Source organism: Desmodus rotundus, chromosome 7, assembly GCF_022682495.2.
Source record: "Desmodus rotundus isolate HL8 chromosome 7, HLdesRot8A.1, whole genome shotgun sequence".
In the NCBI taxonomy this organism is placed as follows: domain Eukaryota; kingdom Metazoa; phylum Chordata; class Mammalia; order Chiroptera; family Phyllostomidae; genus Desmodus; species Desmodus rotundus.
This window is the reverse complement of record NC_071393.1, coordinates 95,624,805-95,644,027: the sequence shown is the minus strand read 5'-3', so window position 1 is coordinate 95,644,027 and position 19,223 is coordinate 95,624,805. Positions and strand designations below refer to the sequence as shown.

At 43.3% G+C, this 19,223-nt stretch overlaps 2 protein-coding genes across 10 annotated transcripts in view; one reads left to right on the top strand and one right to left on the bottom strand.

Annotated features, from left to right (window-relative positions):
• The first annotated feature begins 710 nt into the window (after positions 1–710).
• LCTL (lactase like) lies at positions 711–13,604 on the top strand. Of its 8 annotated transcripts, none has more exons than XM_045201704.3 (14): positions 711–854; positions 1,403–1,542; positions 1,929–2,092; positions 2,742–2,829; positions 3,107–3,216; positions 4,661–4,789; positions 4,891–4,986; positions 6,339–6,393; positions 6,487–6,648; positions 9,700–9,974; positions 10,480–10,606; positions 10,740–10,939; positions 11,790–11,853; positions 13,291–13,604. In XM_045201704.3, the coding sequence occupies exons 2-14, from the start codon at positions 1,425–1,427 to the stop codon at positions 13,404–13,406; spliced, it is 1,704 nt and encodes a 567-aa protein (XP_045057639.2). In that variant the 5' UTR covers positions 711–854; positions 1,403–1,424; the 3' UTR covers positions 13,407–13,604. The 8 variants fall into 8 exon arrangements, with proteins under 8 accessions (XP_045057639.2, XP_045057634.2, XP_024424018.2 ...); XM_045201699.3 differs by having other exon boundaries at positions 735–814; XM_024568250.4 differs by having other exon boundaries at positions 735–854; positions 1,389–1,542.
• The window catches only part of ZWILCH (zwilch kinetochore protein), a 33,996-nt gene continuing 28,180 nt past the window's right edge, over positions 13,408–19,223 (bottom strand). Inside the window, exons 17-19 of one of the 2 annotated variants that reach the window (XM_045201698.2) lie at positions 18,264–18,376; positions 14,623–14,732; positions 13,408–13,540 (exon numbers count right to left, since the gene is read on the bottom strand). In XM_045201698.2, coding sequence (XP_045057633.1) covers positions 14,644–14,732; positions 18,264–18,376 — 202 coding nt within the window. In that variant the 3' untranslated portion in view covers positions 13,408–13,540; positions 14,623–14,643. Of the gene's footprint in view, positions 13,541–14,622; positions 14,739–18,263; positions 18,377–19,223 lie in introns of both variants that reach the window. The other variant, XM_045201696.3, reaches the window with a different exon arrangement.

Sequence of the window (19,223 nt, the reverse complement as noted above, 5' to 3'; positions counted from 1 at the left end):
GTAAACCTGCAGCACATAACCTGATCTGGGGGTGGGTAGGTCCTGGAAGGCTTCCTGGAGGAGGTGCTGCTGCCCATATAGGAGAGTTGAAGGATGAATAGAAAGAAATTAATCAACTAAAAGGGGTGAACTCCTCCCAGTTGAAAGACCCACAGTGAAGGCTCAGCTAAAGAGGAGTGAGTGAGGTGCAAGTTGAGTGAGTTGAAGGGATCTGTAAGGGGGGTTGGGTAGGAGGGGACACTACAGTGCAGGAAGCTCCAGTAGGGGACCTGAGCAGCCATGGTAGGGAGAAGGAGGTGCTGAACCTCCAGGGAAGGCGTGTTCTAGCAGACAGTCCTGGTTGAATGAGTGAAGGAATAAGTAAGGCATCCAAAGAGAGGAAAGTAAGGTGGAAAAACCAACATTACCTTCTACAGCGAATTCTCTCTAGCAGCAGGGAGAGTTCGACACAGAGACAGATGCCCACACACGCTGATCCCACCCCGATAGACCTACTTTAAGCTTAGCAGAGGAAAGTGTGGCATATCAGGCCCAGGAAGGGTCAGGGGGATGGGGTCACTGCCCCTCTGCCCTGGGATGGGGCTGACTGGATTCTCCTGGACCCAGGGCAAACTGCCCAACTGCTGACTCAGGCCCCACTGGTCAGCTCAGCATTCCTGCCCACACCACTGAATAGGGATATTGAAGGTCTTTGTATGGGGGGTTAGGCCACTGACCACACCCCCAACCAGAGCCTTCCACACAGCTGTGGGCTCTGCTGTCAGGGGGCAGCATAAGGCCCTGGGGGTCAGCCTGGGAGCCCTGCGGCTACCAGGTACTGCTCTGGGGGTGTCCGGGACCAGGAACAATCCTAGGTAGGTGGGCAAGGCTGGCATCAGAGGGGATCCCAGTGAGGGGAATTGCTCTGACCCTCAGGACTGGAGGCCCCTGGATGGCAACACTACTCAGGGTTCCCAGCTTGGGGCGGGGGTATCTATCCCCTCTGCATGCACCAGTGTGTAAGTGGAGGTGTGCCATAGCTCCATGGTTGTCCCACCTCCCCCATCAGACTGGAGCTTCTCCAAGGCAGAGGTGGTTTCCCCATTAGATCAGGGCCTCTCACAGGGTATGGGCTGGGTCTCTCCGATCACACAGGGAGTAGGGTTGGTTTGGAGCCTTCCCCACCAGACCCAGAGCTCCCAAGCCCAGAGTTCATCTCCCCCTCAGTGTTTCACATGGGAGTTATATCTGGTGCCTGGCCTCAGCCTGCTCCCCGCAGAGCCAACACCTCTCTAGATGAAGTACCCCCTCCTCCTCCCATCTTCCTCCCGTCCTCTTCCCCTTCTGGCCTTTGCCCCGAGCTGGGGCCTGGCCCCCCAGCCCTGGCTGCATGGGCCTCCACCTGTCAGGTGTGCTTTTCCAGGAATGGAGGAGGGCTGGGTGCTATGAAGCCAGCGCCAGCTGTCACCCTTTGGTGGGTGCTACTGCTGGCGTCCAGGCTGGGGGCCACCAGGAAGGGGTCCCCAGAAGAGGCCTCCTTCTACTATGGAACCTTCCCACTTGGTATGTCCATTCCTCTGTTGGTCTGTCCATCTGCCTGCCAGCTGGCCACCTTGGCCAGCTTGCCAACAAGTTTTGTGTTTTAGCTTCCTAATAGGTAGAATGTGGAAAGTAACTCCATATAATTATTCTAAAAATAAAAGAAGCTCTAACAGACTTTTTCAATTATTATACAGATAATATGCTAATGAGGCTAAGATTGTACAAAAAAAATATTTTAATGCATCATGTCTCCCCCCATCCACCCCACACGCTTCCAGTTCCAGAGAGGCAGGGGCAGGTTGCTGGGGGCGGGGCTTGCCCTGTGGCCTGGTGAGCACAGCCCATGGTCCCAGTGCTGGGCAGGGAGTGGGAGAGCCCAGAGCCCAGCTCAGGGTCTCTACTTGCAGGATTCTCCTGGGGGGTGGGCAGTTCCGCTTTCCAGACTGAGGGTGCCTGGGACCAGGATGGGAAAGGGCCGAGCATCTGGGATGCCTTCACGCACAGCGGGAAAGGAAAGGTGCTTGGGGATGAGACAGCAGATGTGGCCTGTAATGGCTACTACAAGGTCCAGGTGAGTGAAGGGTGTGTGTGGTGAGGGGTGGGGAGGAGTTTGAGCACACAGCTAGCTGGGAGGTGGGCAGTGACATACTGGGGGAGTCCAGGTGACAGTGTTAACCCAGTGCTCCACTGAACACTCCCCACCAAAGGGGACGGGGCCAGTTGGGACTGGGGCCTGGGGGCGTGTGCAGGATGTGGGAATACAGATGTAGGAGGAAAGGAAAGCAGGGCCCTACCTGAGCCAGGGCCTCGGTGGGGTAGCTGAGTGATGGGTAGCCAAAACGCAGATGCCACAGACCAGGGCCTATAGGCCACAGTGGCCTGAATCCCTGATCCCGCATGTGCGTCAGCCCCTGTGGAGGGAATGGGACCAGCTCATCTTCAGTCCCTCTGCTCAGCACCCACTTTCCCCTCTGGATTGACTTTTTGGGGACTTCATCACCCAAGTTTATTAGGAATATCCCAAGGGCCTTCTCCAAGTGCCCCCATATCCCGTGTTTTATTTGACTCTTGGCATACCCCCAGGAAGAAGCGGAGACAGGTGGTCTCGCACCTATCGCACTGGGAGTATAAACAGAAGTAAGCCTTGGCCTGGGAGCCCCCTACCTGCCCACCCCAGGGCCCCAGGTGACCTTGCCCTGCCTGTCGCCCTCTCTGCCCAGGAGGACATCATGTTGCTGAGGGAGCTGCAGGTGAACCACTACCGATTCTCCCTGTCTTGGCCCCGGCTGCTACCCACTGGTGTCCGAGGTAAGAGAGGGCAGCCCCTCTCTAGCCCAAGTGTGGCCCCTTTAGGCCACGTTAGCTTTGTAGGGACACCACAGTCCTGGGTGGGGAGACCACAGATGTGGTTTCTTCCGGCAGCAGTTCGCACAGGCTCTGCAGGCAACTGGGCTGCGTGGAGCATCTACAGCACCCCTCTGAGGCCCAAGTGCCGGTGGGCTGAGGGACCTTCAGGCCTACGAATGCTACATTTCAGAAGGCCAGGCCATGGTCCTCATCAAGCCCTCTTTCATCTCACCTTCAGGTGACCATGTGAACGAGAAGGGAATCAAGTTCTACAGTGACTTCATCGATGCCCTTCTGAAGAGCAACATCACCCCCATCGTGACCTTGCACCATTGGGATCTCCCGCAGGTGAGGGCTGTGCAGGTGCAGAGGCCCACGGGGAGCTCAGCTCAGCAGGAGGGAGCCTGACCTGGACGCCTGGGGCAGCCAAGGTGGGGCAGATGGGCCTGGAGAAAAAGATGGGAAGGAGTGAAGAAGAAATCTCTCTGGCTCACCCATGACAGGGAGGTTGCGCTGGTTTACCTGATGTTTGTAGTAAGTGATAAGTGTGCATCTTGATGTTTTCCCAAAATATTTGTCCTCAAAAACAACTCATACTATAAAGAAAAAATATCTTTTGAATATAACATCTGATGACATGGTATAATAACAAGTTCATTTAGCCTTTTCCTCATTTGTTTGAGCCAGCACCATATGTGCTCGTATGGGAGCCCCCAGCAATTTCCAAGTCTCAAAATGCTTAAGAATAGTACTGTTAGATATCACTGTTCAAGTGACTTCTTTCACTGATTCAACAAGGCCCACACAGATCACAGACTAGCCGGGAGAGGAGCCTGTACGTAACTCTGTGCACAGGGTGGCGGGAGGTCAGAGAATAGAGACGTGGCTTTGGGGAGGTGTTGAAGAAAGATGAAATCTGATTGGCCCTCTGAAAGGCTGGGGCATTCTGGCTAGAGGGGCGTGGCAAGGAGGCTGGGGGGGCGCTGCGCAAGTGATTTGGCTAGAGTTTGGGGAGCAGGCTGGAAGAGGGGAGGATAGAGACTGAAGGAGTAATTCTAATGGCCTCAACTGTGGGGCTAAGGTGACGGGTTTGTTCTGTGGGAAGGGGAGTCACCAGAGGCCTCTAAGTTGGGGTTGGGGGCTGGGGGCAAAGGGCAGGCTTTCGGCAGATGAACTGGAGACAAACTCCCAGGGTCTTCCTTGGTTGATTGCCTTCACTTTAGCATCCCCTCAAACCCACCACAGAGAGCTTGGTAGGTAATATGATAGATCTTGGGAAAACCTGCCCTCAGCCTTTGGGCAGGAGAGAGCCCTCTGCGGAAGAAAGCAGAATCCACTCTCCTAACAGAGGCTTCTCTGAGGTTGCTGACATCTGCACAGCCCTCAAAATCCTAATCAAAGCTTTCATGCCCACTATCTTATTGCTTCAGAATGTATATTCAAGATTCTTCCCCCATGGTCAGACCTCTTTCCCCTGGCAAATCTTCTTAACTATTCACCCTATCAAATTCCTCTTAAGCAGGAGCCTCACACCGTCTCTGCTCCCAGTCTTGTTTGTGTACAGTATGCCACACAGGTCACCCACATTCATGTCATATCGTGGTTCATCCCTTCCACCATCTTCAAGTCTTAATGCTCAACACCCTGCATCTTGGCTCCCCTCTCCTCTAAACATCACCCATGTTCTGAGATCACCCATGTTTCTCCCACGCACTCGGCCAAAAAGCTCCAAGTCTTTTCTGCAGACAGACCTTTGGGGCACCTGTTCCTCTCTCCACTTCTCTATTTTCAGCTGCTCCAGGTCAAGTATGGTGGGTGGCAGAACGTGAGCATGACCAACTACTTCAGTGATTACGCCAATCTGTGCTTTGAGGCCTTTGGGGACCGGGTGAAGCACTGGGTCACTTTCAGCGATCCCTGGGTAAGCAGGGCCCCTCTCCAGGTGAGAAAACCCACTTCCCAGACCACGTGTACCCTGCCACTGCTCACGGGTCCTTTGGTCCCCATCTGCCATCCCTGTAGACAATGGCATTAAAAGGCTATGAGACAGGCCAGCATGCGCCAGGCCTGAGGCTCCACGGCACAGGCCTGTACAAGGCGGCACACCACATCATTAAGGTGAGGAGGGTCCTTCTGGGAGGGGTCTGGGTTCAGCGGGAAGCGATGAGCCCCAGTGTCAGCTTGGCCTGCCCCAGGGTTCCAAGCCCCACGTCGGAGCCAGCATATCCCACAGCACTTTCAGACCATCCGTTTTCCTTCCACGGGACTGAGGTGGGAGTGTCCTGCCGTCCAGCACTCCGCTGGACACTGTGGCTGAGATGATATATAGTGGCTGCTCTCTAGGGCTTACAATCTAGCCCAGGGATGGAGCACATGCATGGGAAAACTTGTCACCTACAGGTCTAAACTGTGTTGTGTGCAATGGTGACAGGAGGGGGCGGGAATGACAGGAACTAGGGGCTAACATCTTCAACGAATGAGCAGAAGTAACGGGAGGTTGAAGTAAAGAGCACTCCTCTGAGAGCATGGACTTCAAAAGATCCCTAGTCTTTTGGATTTTGGAGGAGGAAGGACAATCGTTTAGAAGCAGCGATAAAGAGCAAGGCAGGCACTTCCCTAAGGTGTGTGGGACGTGGGGAAAAATGGCCTCTGCTGGAAAGAGCTGCAGGGGAGGTGGTCTTTCAGGACGACCAAGCTCAGTTAGGGCACGAAGTGAAAAAGAAATTCAACGATGCTGAAGGGGCCTCACCATGGTTACAAGGCTCCCGGGAAGGCCTGGGAAGGAAGTGGATTGGGTCACATTACAGGACACAGAGGAGGTTACAGGTGATGGAGGCTGGAGGACAGGGGCATGAGGCTCCAATGGACACTGGGCAGAAAATGGATAATCTGATCAAGCAGGAAGGCAAGGGGCCACTGGGTGACATAGCAGACCCTCCAGTTCATGTTGGGGAGAGAACTTTTTCTCTCTATATTTGGCTTATGATTTCTTAAACTGTGAGTATTTAAAGAGCAGAGCTCTGAAGACATCAGTGGAGACTGGTAGAATATGGAAAGAAGGTAGGTTGGCACATTTTGAATCCCATTTCTCAAGACTATTCCAGATGCTTGGTATATTCCTAGCTTCCTGAGCTCATGATGGGAAAAGCACTGCCTCGTGCCTCCAGAGAACAACCAGGAACATGAGAAGTTTCAGCAAAAATCTGAGCAGTAATAACACAAAGTTGTGGTTTGTGTGTTAATGCCAGATGTAGACCTCGTTTCCTCTATCGTACAAAGAGAGTAAGTGCCTCTGGAGGTCAGAGGATGGGAGACTATGGATTGGGATGATCAAGGCCAGACTCGTGAAGATGGCAGGACTCCACCTGGATCTCTAGAGTTAGGAAAGAAAGGCCACCTCCGTCTGAAAGGGAGGAGAGAAGTGGGGGGGGGGGGGTGAGACACCTCTGATGAATTCCTTCCTCTTTCAGGCGCACGCCCAAGCCTGGCATTCCTACAACAACACATGGCGCAGCAAGCAGCAAGGTGAGCGTCACCAACACGCATGTGCAGAGAACAGACTAGTGCCCAGAGGAGTGATCTCACTCTTGTCACCCCTTTTTCTTTCTTTTCCTTTAGGGCTGGTGGGGATTTCATTAAACTGCGAGTGGGGGGAGCCAGTGGACATTAGTAATCCCAAGGACATAGAAGCTGCCGAGAGATACCTACAATTCTGCCTGGGCTGGTTTGCCAACCCCGTTTATGCCGGTGACTACCCCCAGGTCATGAAGGAGAGTATTGGTGAGCCGAGATCCATTTCTAAACTCCAGATACCCCAGCAACTGTAATGAACTCCTGTGAAATGACCAGAAGGCAGGGGTAGAAGACACTGGGCTTGAATGAAGCACTCAAGGGATAACCTCACCCCCAAAGAACTGAGAACTGGCTATTTGAATTAGGGGTGTGGGGGGGGGGACAGCCAAATCCAAAGAAGTTTAGAACCCAGGAGAAAAATTCAGCAATTCTCAGCTGCTCTTTTGTGTCCTGCTGTCCTGTCTTCTCACTCACTGCACTCCATTTTAACTGCAGTGGAGAGAGAAATCAAAGACACTGCTGGGGGTGGTGTCAGTTCTATTGCCAGTTCTTTCTGACACTCAGGAAATTCCTTCCAAGCTCTGGTTTCCAGTGTCAGACAATAAAGACAGGTAGAGCTCACAAGGCTGTATCAGTTTGGATGCATTTAAGTGCCACATAACAGAAAACCCCAACTAAAGTCACTTGGAAAGTTGGGAATTTATCATCTCACCTGAGTCCAGAGGAGGATGGTCCAGGGCTAGGTTAATCCAGCCCTCAGGGATGTCTTTGAGGACTCAGGTTCATTCCATCTTTCCACTCTGGCACCTCCACTTCTATGGCTACAAGATGGCTGCAGCAGCTCCAGGCATCACATCTTTACACATCAACACCCAAGGGCAGAAAAAAGGAAATAGCTTTGTCATATCTGTTTCTAACAAGGAGAATCTTCCCAGGAAACAGCTTCCACCCAAAGCTGCTTCCCCTTCATGCCTCAAGGGACAGAACCATATACCCTGGAGTGCCCTAGACCACCAGGACGAGGTCCTCAGAGGCCAGGGAGGGGCCAGGACTCCCATAAAGGATTTGGGTCCTTAGAAGAGGGCAAAGAAGACAGGCATGGGACTACTGGGCAGGCAACCAGCAGTGTCTGGCCATAGGAATCTAAGTGTATTATCTCTGTGTAATTTGGAGGTATCAGCCCACACCCCACTAAAAATAGAGTGACAAGGATGATATTGAAATAGGTTACAATCTCACACAACAAGGCTATCCCGGATGTTTGAGAACTGGCAACATGTCAACACTTTCCCTTTCTGAAGCACCATTTATCAGGCTTATCTGGTTCCAACCCTGCCACTAACCAGTGAGTGACAGGGCAAGGTGCTTCACCTCTTTCGGTGTCGGCTTTATCATCTGAAAATGAAGGATTAGACAAAATCTCTAAAAAATCTTTTGACAATAACCAGTTGTGTGACACGTCTATAGACTTACACTTAAAACCTTGGAAACGATTTCCTCAAGATGCCCAAGGAAAAACCCCTTGTGACCAGAGACAATGCCTGTGTTCCTGTAGGCACCGCCCATCATTTGCACAGTGCGTTCACTCACCTGGGGCCTCAGAGGCCATTGCAGGAGCCACACAGGATTGCACTAAAAGCTAAACAGATTATTTGTCATAGAGCAGATCTTGGCTTGAGGCCAATCATCCCGAACAACTCTGTGATAACTCAAGTGCAAACTGGGCTGAACTTTTCCTTTGTACAATGTGGAAAGATCCTCTGAGCAGTTAATATTTTCTTTAGTAGTGAAAGCATCTGCTTGAAATCTTGTTCACAAATTACTTCCAGGCATCTCAAGCACCCTTTTATTCACAATAAACATGAACAAAAGTAATTCTAGACCAATGCTGACCAACTTTGGTGATGACGGAAATGTTATGAATAATGTATATATACACAGATATGATATATACAGCTACACATTATGCAGATAATGTATATCTGTGCTATTCAATGACAGCCTGTGCCATTTGTCTATTAAAATTAAAATAAAAAACTCAGTACTTCAGTGTGACTGAATTAAAGACGCAGTCATACTATCTTTAACTCAGTAGCCATATTCAAAGAGCCACATGTGGCGAGTGGCTATTGTAGTAAAGACAATAGCGGCAATAACTTGTGGTTTTTCTCAAGTTACTAAATTTAACTGAAAGTAATAACATGCTAATAGTTGAAAGGTATTTAATAATACAAACTTTTCATTTACTTAAATCAATAGCCTCTGTGGAAACATTTTTATGGTTATATTTTATATCAACTCATAAAAATGTTACTTTTATTTATTCATTTAAAACTTTTTGCATAGATTATATAACGCCATGCATGTTTCAAAAATTTGAAAGTACAAAGTCAGCCTTCTGCCCCCTCCCCTCCCCATTGCCCTCACCTCCCCAGGAGGAAGCACACTTCTGGGCATGGACCGTGCCCACGTGAGCGAAAGCGCTGCTGCGAGTGGCACTGGTTATCGTGCTTATTGTAGACAACACTGTGCATCTTGTTTCTTTTAAGCACGCACCCTGGCATTCTTTCCACGGTGGCATACAAAGTACTGCCTCGTGCACTCCAATGGCTGCAGCGTTGGGTACGGAGGGACATCCCGTCATTTGTTTAAGCAGTCTCTCCTGACAGATGTTTAGATTGTTTCTAACCTTTTGCTACTCAATCTACAGTGAAGATCTTCGTACATATATCCTTTTACATGTGTGAGTAAAATGTAGGGTAAACGGATTTGTAACTGATCAGTGAAAGGACAAATATTTTTACAATGTTGAAAGCCAGGACAACATTTCTCAGCACAGAGGTGTACCATCTGACTTACCCTACAACAGAGCACGAAGGCGACCGTGTGTCCCCCCACCCCGCACTGGCCTTTCAGTTCCCTTCCCAGAGGCAACCAAAGTCACCACTTTTTGATTAAATGAAAATATAGGAATCCAACTCCACTATTTTCCAGATGGCTACACACATGTCTTCATACCACTTACTGAATAATCTATGAAAGTATTACTTTTAAGCAATATAAACTTTTAAATTTTTGGACAGTATTCAAATGTCAAAATTCCAGTTTGAAAAGCTAAGGTTACATTTTCCATACAAATAAATCCCAAAGCCCAGGATTTGGATGACAGGTTTTATGTCAACATGTCAGTATCATCCTAGTACATAAAATGATTGTGAGAAAGTAAAACTTTGTTAAATTGTTTTTCTCTTTCAATAGGAAGAAAGAGTGCAGAACAAGGCCTGGATATGTCAAGGTTACCAGTGTTTTCACTCCAGGAAAAGAGCTACATTAAAGGCACATCTGACTTCTTAGGATTAGGTCATTTTACAACTCGGTACATCACAGAAAGGAACTCCTCCTCCCGCCAGGGGCCCAGCTACCAGAACGATCGTGACTTACTAGAACTGGTTGACCCCAACTGGCCTGATATGGGGTCTCAGCAGCTATCTTCTGTGCCATGGGGATTAAGGAGGCTCCTCAACTTCGCTCAGGTGACCACTACACCGAGCTATTTAAAAGGCATTTTTTATCGGAACTCATGGTCTTAGAGCTTAAGCGCAGGTGCTTACATTTAAAGTTAACAAAATAAAATAAATCCAGTTACTCACATTTCAGAGGCTGATTTAGACCTTATAGACCAATGCCTACTATAATAACCATTTCAATTTATATAACTGTAGCTATAAGTCTTATCCTACATTTAATTATTTTGCTGCCCTTCTCACCTGAAATGGAATATGTGGGTAAGAACAAGACCTGAGGTACATTTTCTCTACACTGATGCTGATTTATTGAGAAATGTATTCTTTCATATGAATTTGCCTCCTGTTTGCATTCATCTCTAAATAAACGTCTGAACTGGCATTTACTAAATACTAAACACACGTGGTTAAAACACGGCAGGCTTGAACACGTGTGTCTATATGTACCTCAGACTGAGAAACCCACCTTAGGTTGGATTTTTTAAAGATATTCATTACTGTGACTCACTTTCAGACTCAATATGGTGATCCTCCCATATATGTGATGGAAAATGGAGCACCTCAAAAATTACACTGCACTCAATTATGTGACAAGTGGAGAATTCAATACCTTAAAGGATATATAAATGAAATGCTAAAAGGTGAGATACAAACCAACAGTCTTCATACACAAGACTGACTAAAACATGTTTCTAAGTGAATACATTTATCTTCCCAATACTATTTTTCCAAGTAAATGAAATGTATTAAATGTGGAATACAATGTCTTTGCAGCTATAAAAGATGGTGCTAACATAAAAGGGTATACTTCCTGGTCTCTTTTGGATAAGTTTGAATGGGAGAAAGGATACTCAGAGAGATACGGATTCTACTATGTCGAATTTAAAAACAGAAATAAGCCGCGGTATCCAAAGGCTTCAGTTCAGTATTATAAGAAGATTATTACCGCCAATGGCTTTCCCAATCCAAGAGAGGTAGGACTAGTCCTCCATCTTACTCACTCTGGGTTTTAGAAGAGCTCGGCAGCTGGGGGGCACAGAGTTTGGCAAGCACCTCCCTCCCCTCTCCTCCACGAAAGAGGACAGGGGTATGTGAGAGCAGGGCCCTTTAGGGTCTCTTACCCTAACTAGTACAACCTATTTGTTCATTTGCCCTAGAACAGGGTGAGCACATCTTAAAATTCACCCCTAACATGCAGAATATTAAGAGCAGACTACAGTAATGCAGGAGCCCTGTTTGTTTAGGTTATATTAGTCCATAAAGACTTTAAGTGTCATTCTAAATGTTGTATCTTTTAAAAATATATCTTTTTACTGATTGATTTGAGACAGAGAAAGAAACATCAGTTTGTTGTTCCACTTATTTATGCACTCATTAATTGATTCTTATATGTGCCTTGACCAGGGATTGAACCCACAACCTTGGCATATTGGGATGATGCTCTAACCAACGGAGCTGCCTGGTCAGGGCTAAATGGTGAATCTTAATGTAAACAAATATTGCCAATTTTTCAATATCAGACAATCTTCTCTATTAGCTCTCTATGTTGCTAATGACAATAAATGTTGTAATTTAGCCTGTCTTAATAAAAATAATTTAAAAAATAAATTTCACTTATTTACCAACATTCTTTTAGGGTGACTCCAGTGAGACTATGGAAGCTAGTAGGCGTTCACTAGAAAAGCACTAGGTTATGAGCTCCTCAAGAATACCGTTTTTTTTTACCCTTTCACAATGATGCACATTGGTGTTCAATAAATGTTAATTACTTTTATCTACAAGCAGATTAAAAACAACATTAATCACCAAGTGACTTTTTATTAGGTGGAAAGTTGGTACTTCAAAGCCTTGGAAACTTGCTCTGTCAACAACCAGATGCTTGCTGCAGGTGAGTATATTTTAATTCTTCCCTTTGATAATTAAACCACACAATTATACAGAAAATGACATTACCAAAATCTGAAAATGTGGACCTACCCTAAGTCAATCTTCCAAAACCAAATGATTAAAATGTTTTTTTATTTTGAAGCAATTTCAATTTTCTATTTTATAAGCATTTAAAGTAGTATTTTAAAAACCTACCAGAAAGAGAAACATTTTAGCTACTCTATTCTTTTCTTCCTGAATCATACTGTAAACTTATAAATCCATTATTTTGTTATAGTGGGCTTATGGAAGGAGGGAAAAATTCAACCATTATACCAAAGGAAATAAAGAAAAATTAAAGAACACTTGAGATATTATATTCATTCATTCAGCAAGTAACTGTTAGCACCCACTTTAAGGTAGGCAGGATGTTCTAAGCACTGGGGAAATAGTAATAAACAAAACAAGGTCCCTGACCTCATGGAAGGCATCATTTCTTACGCAATGGGATCTAAAAAGCTCAGAGATGTAGAATAATAAAGACGCAACTATATCAAGAAATGCCAGCACATACCATTTGTTTCTTTGAATTTTGTCTTTATATCTCTATAAGGGCAATCAGAGAAATATATTTCCTGTTTTAACAAACACATCTTTACTACGGTATCAGAAGCAGAAAGTGCTAAACCAAACCCTGCCAATTCAGCTATTTTTATAAGTTAGTACACCACTGTGCCTACCCCTCTTCCCACATATAAATAAGTAGGTAATATTAAGGATGTATATTCCATTAAACTAAAATAAACCTTTATCATGTACAGACATGATGGAGAATTTATTGTTGAGCCTATGATCCCAGTTAGAGGAGGGCCTATGCCTTATTTACCTTGGTCATCAGGGTCCCTGGCACAAAACCTAAAGGCAGGTATTGAATCAATGTCCACTACTATATTCATGTACATGAAATATGAATATGCTTAACATTTAACTCTTCAGGACTATTACTTAACTACGCAAGAACTACCTCACAAAATTTCAATGTAGAAACTCCTATACTTCTTAAGATACACCAATAACATCTTTGAAAGGTTGGAAATGTCTGCCAAGGATTTTTCTTTCACAAATCCCTGCAGTAAAAATTATAAAAACCATGTGATATAGCTGCTAATATTCTGAGATAAATTATGGTAAGTATGAGTATTAGTATACATTTAGACTTTATTAGTACCTATGGAAGAATCAAATTTAGGTATTCTTTATCCTATATTTTCTCAAATATTTTCCAAAGCCCTCACATAATTTTTATAACATTTAATTCTTTTGTAGCAAGTGAGAATAATTAGAAAGTGTGATACCATTTTCCAAGTTTTTCCAACACAGGTAAAGCTTTCAGGATGAAACAGTATTTGCTAAAATGATCACGTTCCCATTTGTGCTGGTGTTCTCCCTCCCACTGCAGAGCCTTTGCTAAGCCATATGCAGATGGCGACGGAGATCGTGGTACCGACAGTCTGCACCCTCTGTGTGTTAATTGCTGCAGTTCTCTTAATGCTCCTCCTGCGGAGCCAGAGCTGAGACAGGGTCACCCCATTTTGCAGCTTCATCTTTCGGAGAGAATCTTCTGATCTTCATCCATTTTCTGCTTCAAAGATTTATATACATTCCTGTTTCAGGCTCTGTAATTTTTTTTTTTCTTTTTTGGGCTTATGCTGGGATTTAAGAATTGAAAATAAAAATAGGCATTAATAAATAAAATAAAAATCACCCATCATCTTACCCTTCTCAAAGTTAATATTTTGCTGTATGTTATGAATCTATTTTCATTTTGCAAAAAGAAATCACAGTGTACAAACTGTTTTATGACTTGATGTTTTTTCATTTTCAAATCTGCCCAGACACGTAACTGTAAAGTAGACACAAACGCCATCTCAGCACCGTCCTACACACGAGGGGCAGAGTCAATCACCTACAGACAACATCCGTTCAGTCCGGGGGTCCTATCAGGCACCAGGGAAAAGCTTAGGGGGTACCAAGCAAATGAGCACATACACTTTCCTCATCCCAATCCACTTCACTCAATGAAATATCTTAAAGAAATATAACTAATTTATGTATCTTTTCTGTAATTAGATATTCTGTTTCTTAAAATAAGGGTTCATTTTATTCTTAACTATGCTAACATTAACTAATCTCCACTTGCCTGAGGACAAAACACAACTTAGGAAGGAATAATATCAGAAATTTTACTCATCTGATTCTATTTAATACTGTTTCTGAAACAACAACAAAAAAAAACAGTAAGATAATAGAAAATGCTATTCCATTAATCCTTTTGGCCAATAGCATTTCAAATTAAACATTTTTAAAAAGGTATTTACACCTGAGGCTTAGTCCTACAACTGGGCTGGGGTAAATTGCTTTTAATAAGTCTTTGCTTTCAATGTCAAATCTATATACCTGTTCAGGGTTTTGCTCTTCCATCAATATTTTTGAAATCAAACTCTACTCTATATCCAGATTTAAAGTGCAAAGATATTACCACTCAAAGAAATTGTTTTTGTTTCTCTGGGTTTAGGATTAAACTGAGCTATTAGGTTGGCTACAGAAGGTAGAAAGGAAGTTAAAAACTTGCACGGCCCAGTAACATCTGGTAAGCCTTTTATGTGATTATTGATATGTAATCGATATTCCTAATGTATTAAGTCATCATTATGTTGAAGAAAAACTAAAACATAAGGTATTGAAAACACATTACAAAGTATTCAAAGAGAACAAAAAGTGAACATACTACCTGAGAGAGGACCAGCACACTTCACTTGAAATGCACCTGGCTGCAGGTGACCATGTTAGTAAAGGATATCCTTTCTTCCAGGCTACTGTTTAATGTTAATTCAGAAAAATCTGTAACTAGAAAGACAGTGAGATCAGAACTGTTTACCATCCTGCTGGCTTTTCTATCATGTATACTGCTAAATTTCACAATAAAAGACAGGAAGTGAATGATGTATCTTATACTTTAAGAGAATTTGTTAAGACAAAAATCAGCAAGGACAATTCCTTTAAATAGTAAACCCTCTTGGAGCACTGAAAACATGATAAATTAAACGAGAAATCAGATTTTTAAAAAATCATATATTTTTGCCTTGGTTGGTGTAGCTTGGTGGATTGAGCATCAGCTTGTGAACCGAAAGGCGGCCAGTTCCATTCCTGGTTGGGGCACATGCCTGAGCTGCGGGCCAGGTCCCTGGTCAAGGGCATGTGAGAGGCAACCATTTGATGTTTCTCTCCCTCTCTTTCTCCCTCCCTTCCCCTCTCTCTAAAAATAAAATAAAACCTTAAAAAAATTATATATTTTTAATTTGCTTTATTTTTTTGTGCCTCATCCACTACTGTTAAACAATTTTTTTCCAATCTTAACATGTATTTGAGAAAACATATTCTACCTAGGATATGTAGGTAGTCTCAGGGCTAGATATACACCCATTTTTTTCTCCTGAAGTCTCTTATTTCAAAATAAATGGTACAATTAACGTTTAGATGAGATTAAGTCTACTCTTGTAGATTGACATTTTGGTTTCCATATTCTCACCATTATCAACAATTATTTGAACACCCACTGGGTGAGCGGCACTGTACTGGGCACTGTTTTACTCCCCTACTAACTCCAAATCATTATTCTCTCTTCCCATGGCAGGTAAAGGGGCACTTTTCTCTCTTAAGTTGTCCTGCTTTTGATATCAATTGTTTTACACAAGAGTATTATACCACTAAATATCTTGAAAAACTAGTATTTGACCAAAGTGTTTAGTCCAATGAAATAGGAAGTCTAACTCCTTAAATGCGTATGATCTTTCATTTTTGGGCTTTAAAATTTATAATCAGGACTTTGTTTGAATATAAATGAGGCCCTCCTTCCAACAGTGGATCTTGTTGTGGGCCAAAGGTAGTAAATAGTTTCTAGACTAACACGTCAAGAATATATGATGGGGAGAAGAGGTTATGACACCAGAGCCAAAATGGAGTTTGATTGCGTATTTTTTAAAATTTTTATTTTATTGATTTTAGAGACAGAGAGGAAGAAAAGAGGGATAGAGGGAGGGAGAGAGAAACACCAATTCATTGTTCCACTTATCCATGCTTTCACTGGTTGGTTTTTGCACGTGCCCTGACCAGGGATTAGACCCACAACCTTGGTGTATGAGGCACACTCTAACCCGCCACCCGGCCAGGGCTGAGTGTGTTTCTCAAGTACGCAAGTATACAATTTCATTAAAAAATTTGATTTTCATAAGAGTCGTCACTGGACCAATGTATTAGCAAATTGTTTTAACTTTTAATATTCAAAATCACTTTCACTCTTTTTTTGAAGCAAACTGCATCAAAAAGACTCTGAAAAATATGTTTAGTATACTTCACTTATTTAGCATTATTGGAAAAGGGTATTTAGTCTTGCATGAATTTCTTCATAAGAGGTTTAATCTTTATGTAATAAAATTTTAAAACAGCAGTTTCAAAAGTACATCACATATGTTCACATCATTAAGACTTTCTTTTTAATAAAAAAGTAATACATATCTTTTAAAAAACACCTGAAATAACATATGTAGATAAAATAAAACATTTAAGTTGGTGGTTCTCAACCTTAAGTTGCACAATGGAATCACCTGGAGAACTTTAAATATTACTGATTTCCAGGCTCTACTTCCAGAGATTAGGATTTACTTGGTATGAGAACTTTAAAAACTCCTCACATGATTCTAATGTTCAGCCAAAGCTGAGAACCTCCCCTGCCCTCACCATTCCACACCTCAGGAACTCATTTGTATCCTTCCATACCTTTTACTATGTCCCAGTTTCCATGTTTTCTCTGGTATTTTGCTACTGTAAACAATACTGCAATTAATAGCTTTGTTTATAGGTCTTTTGGCACATGTGGTTATATGTGTGAAATAAATTCCTATTAAAGAAACTGCTGGGCCAAATACATATTGTTGTAAGATTCTGGTGGATATCATCCTCCAAAGAAGCTATACACAACTTTATACTCCAAACAGCAACGAGTGAGGTTGACTGCCTGTTCCCCCATGTCCTTGTCAGCACTGTGGCACCAAACTTTTTGATCCCCGTGAAACTGACAGGTGAAAGATGGTATGTAACATGATATATAACATAAACTCACATTTTTCTGATTGTATGTAGAGTTGAGCACCTTTTATTTTTAAAATGACATTTGAATTTCCTTTCTGGTAATCTGTTTATATTACTTGATCATTTTTCTATTGAATTATTAATATTTTTCTTACTGATTTGAAATTTCTTTACCAGGGAATGTAGCCCCTTTTCTGAACTTGAGCTGAAAATTTCTTTTCCTAATCATTTGTCTGTTGTTTTGCCTCTGGTATTTTTTGCCAAGCAAAAATTTTTTTTTTTAAGAAAATTCTTGCCCTGGCTGATGTGGCTCCGTGGATTGAGTGCTGGCCTGCAAACCGAAAGGTCGTTGGTTTGATTCCCAATGGCACAAGTCAGGGCACATGCCTGGGTTGCAGGCCAGGTCCCTAGTTGGGGGCGTGCAAGAGGCAACCAATGATGTATCTCTCACACATTGATGCTTCCATCCCTCTTTCTCCCCCTCTTCCCCTCTCTCTAAAAATAAATAATTAAAATCTTTAAAAAAAAGAAACTTGTTTCAGTTTCTTCAGGACTTACACAGTTCAGCCATATGAATAGAGAAGTTTCTATTGTGACTGAACTAAAATATATTTTGGGGAGAAGGATAAACATTTTCTGGAAATAATTTTGAAAGGTATCAATCACTTAAATAGGAATATTTGTATTCCCAGCAGTAGTTAACTACAGGCTTTTGAAATCTTGGATTTTGTCTTACAACCACCAGATTCAATTTTGGATAACCCTTGCAATATTCGAATTCAGCCATTTAGGACCTATGTAAGTGAAAGAAGACTACACCATAAATCCACTTGAGCAACGAAAACAAGTTTTATAGGTGCACAATGAAGGAGGAAGACTTGGTGGGCCAGATAATTACGTTGGGGGCTAAAAGACATTCTTTGACCGAACTATCTTTGATAGAATACCAGAAATCTGAACCTTTACTCCAGTCACAGAGAAGACATTCAGGCAGAAATACCACTATTTTAAACAGTGCACAAAAGTGTGAAATATGGCTTTTCAATCTTTTAACCTATTTTTATTCCTATGTCCCTACTGCTTGATCTCTTTTAATAAAAGTTCCTCTATCCAGGATAATGAGAAAAAGCACTCTTTCATGATTTTTTTCAGAATAAATATGTTTTACACATAGGTTTAGGAAAATTATTTAAAATTGGGCACAAGAGCTATAATAATGATGTCTACCAGTAAAATTCTATTTTCATTTTCAATTTATCTAAATAGATTAAAAACCATATTTACCAGGTTTGTGGCAATTCAGATGGTCCACAGGTAGACTGTCACTCAGTTGCCAAACTGTTTTCACCTTTTTTTGACCACTATTTATTTCCACTCTCCATTTCTGTGGCTTCTCACTAAGGAAAACATCAAAGGGGAAAAAAATGAGTTATTTCCTTCTTTTTTCCGCCTAAAATCATTTAGTGACATCCTTACGTGATAAGCACTAAGGAAGAAGAGATGAACAGGTCACAATTCTAAACTTAGATTTTAGAGTTTGAACTGCCTACCTACAGGACACTGTAGCTGGGGTTCACATCTAATAGAAACATGGGTCTGAAGCTCAGGAGAAACTGGAGACATGATTTATGAATTATCATTAGCCCAGAGGAATTGAAGCCTTGAGTATGAATGTAATCACCCAGGGAAGAGAGAAAGTAGGAAGAGGGCAGAGAATGGAGTTATGGTGAAAACCCTCATATAGAAAGCAGGCATAGGAAGAAGAAATTCATAGAGAGGTATTCTCAGTCATGGAAGTAGACCAGGGAGGTAGAATTAAAATTAAGACAGAATTCTATGTCACAGAAACAAAGAAAGGGGATAGGATCAAGAAAGCAATTGTGTTAAATGCCAAATCGCCTTACAAGTGCTTATAAATTTGAAGGACTAATTGGTGGGCCCTCTAGTGACACCAGGAGCTAAAAAATACTGTTTTACTGGGAAGTATCCATTGGATATGGCACTTAGAAGGCAACTAATGACCTTTGCCAGAGCAGGTTCATGGGCATGCTGGGATTTCAATAAGAGGGAACTAAATAGAGGGAGGGTACAAACAGAGTGACTTAGTATGACAGAAAGTTCAAGTATATGAGATGCAGAGGGGAGACCATCATCTGCGGCAAACCCAATGTCCATGTTGATGGCCAGTCTGTCATCTTAGCCTCACAGTCCTTCCCCATCCCAAACTCTTCTCTCACTCGCACT

Bases quoted from the DNA above. Each gene is read 5' to 3' on its own strand.
- LCTL (XM_045201704.3), top strand. From the start codon at position 1,425: ATGAAGCCAGCGCCAGCTGTCACCCTTTGGTGGGTGCTACTGCTGGCG. The intron at 6,394-6,486 runs GTGAGCGTCACC...CTTTTCCTTTAG, and splicing joins ATGGCGCAGCAAGCAGCAAG to GGCTGGTGGGGATTTCATTA. The intron at 10,940-11,789 runs GTAGGACTAGTC...ACTTTTTATTAG, and splicing joins GCTTTCCCAATCCAAGAGAG to GTGGAAAGTTGGTACTTCAA.